The sequence below is a fragment of the Penaeus monodon genome, chromosome 29 (assembly GCF_015228065.2).
Source record: "Penaeus monodon isolate SGIC_2016 chromosome 29, NSTDA_Pmon_1, whole genome shotgun sequence".
Taxonomy (NCBI): domain Eukaryota; kingdom Metazoa; phylum Arthropoda; class Malacostraca; order Decapoda; family Penaeidae; genus Penaeus; species Penaeus monodon.
In genome coordinates this window covers 31548271-31548776 of record NC_051414.1, presented here as the reverse complement: position 1 = coordinate 31548776, position 506 = coordinate 31548271, and the positions used below count along the sequence as shown (strand labels likewise).

The window sequence follows — 506 nt, the reverse complement described above, 5'->3', positions numbered from 1 at the left end:
ATGTAGATGAACCGAATGATAAATAGACAGGACTGACTGCCAGCTGTAGATATCGATACACATATATTCAATAAAGTTGATGGTAATAACATTTTTAGGAAATATTTAAAATCTTATCATTTCTTCATTAGGCGAAATTTTATTCAGGACTCTTGTGAAAACGGAAATTCGGCTTGAAAAGACCAGTGTTACAAAGCAATCGTCACTGTCCGAGTGTCATGAGCTGCAGGTTTTTACCAGAAGCCGTGACCGAAACTCCCAAAGCCTCTTCCGAAGCCTCCGTAACCCCCATAACCTCTTCCGAAGCCTCCGTAACCCCCATAACCTCTTCCGAAGCCTCTAAATCCAAAGTGAGGATCGGCCTCAGCGTCAGCTTTAGGAACAGCGTCGGGGACAGCTTCAGCGTCGGCGTCAGCTAAGGCGTAAGGCTCAGGCATGGCGCTGGCCCAGCCCACCAGGCAGGAAGCGACCACAGCAAGGGCCACAATCATCGACAGCTGTAGTCG

General features: G+C 47.8%; 1 protein-coding gene across 1 annotated transcript in view; it reads right to left on the bottom strand.

The window, feature by feature from the left end:
• Nucleotides 1-118: 118 nt before the first annotated feature.
• The window catches only part of LOC119591679 (claw keratin-like), a 1509-nt gene continuing 1121 nt past the window's right edge, over nucleotides 119-506 (bottom strand). The window contains exon 2 of the mRNA XM_037940429.1: nucleotides 119-497. Within this exon, the coding sequence (XP_037796357.1) occupies nucleotides 234-497 (264 nt within the window). The 3' untranslated portion in view covers nucleotides 119-233. The remainder of the gene's footprint in view (nucleotides 498-506) is intronic.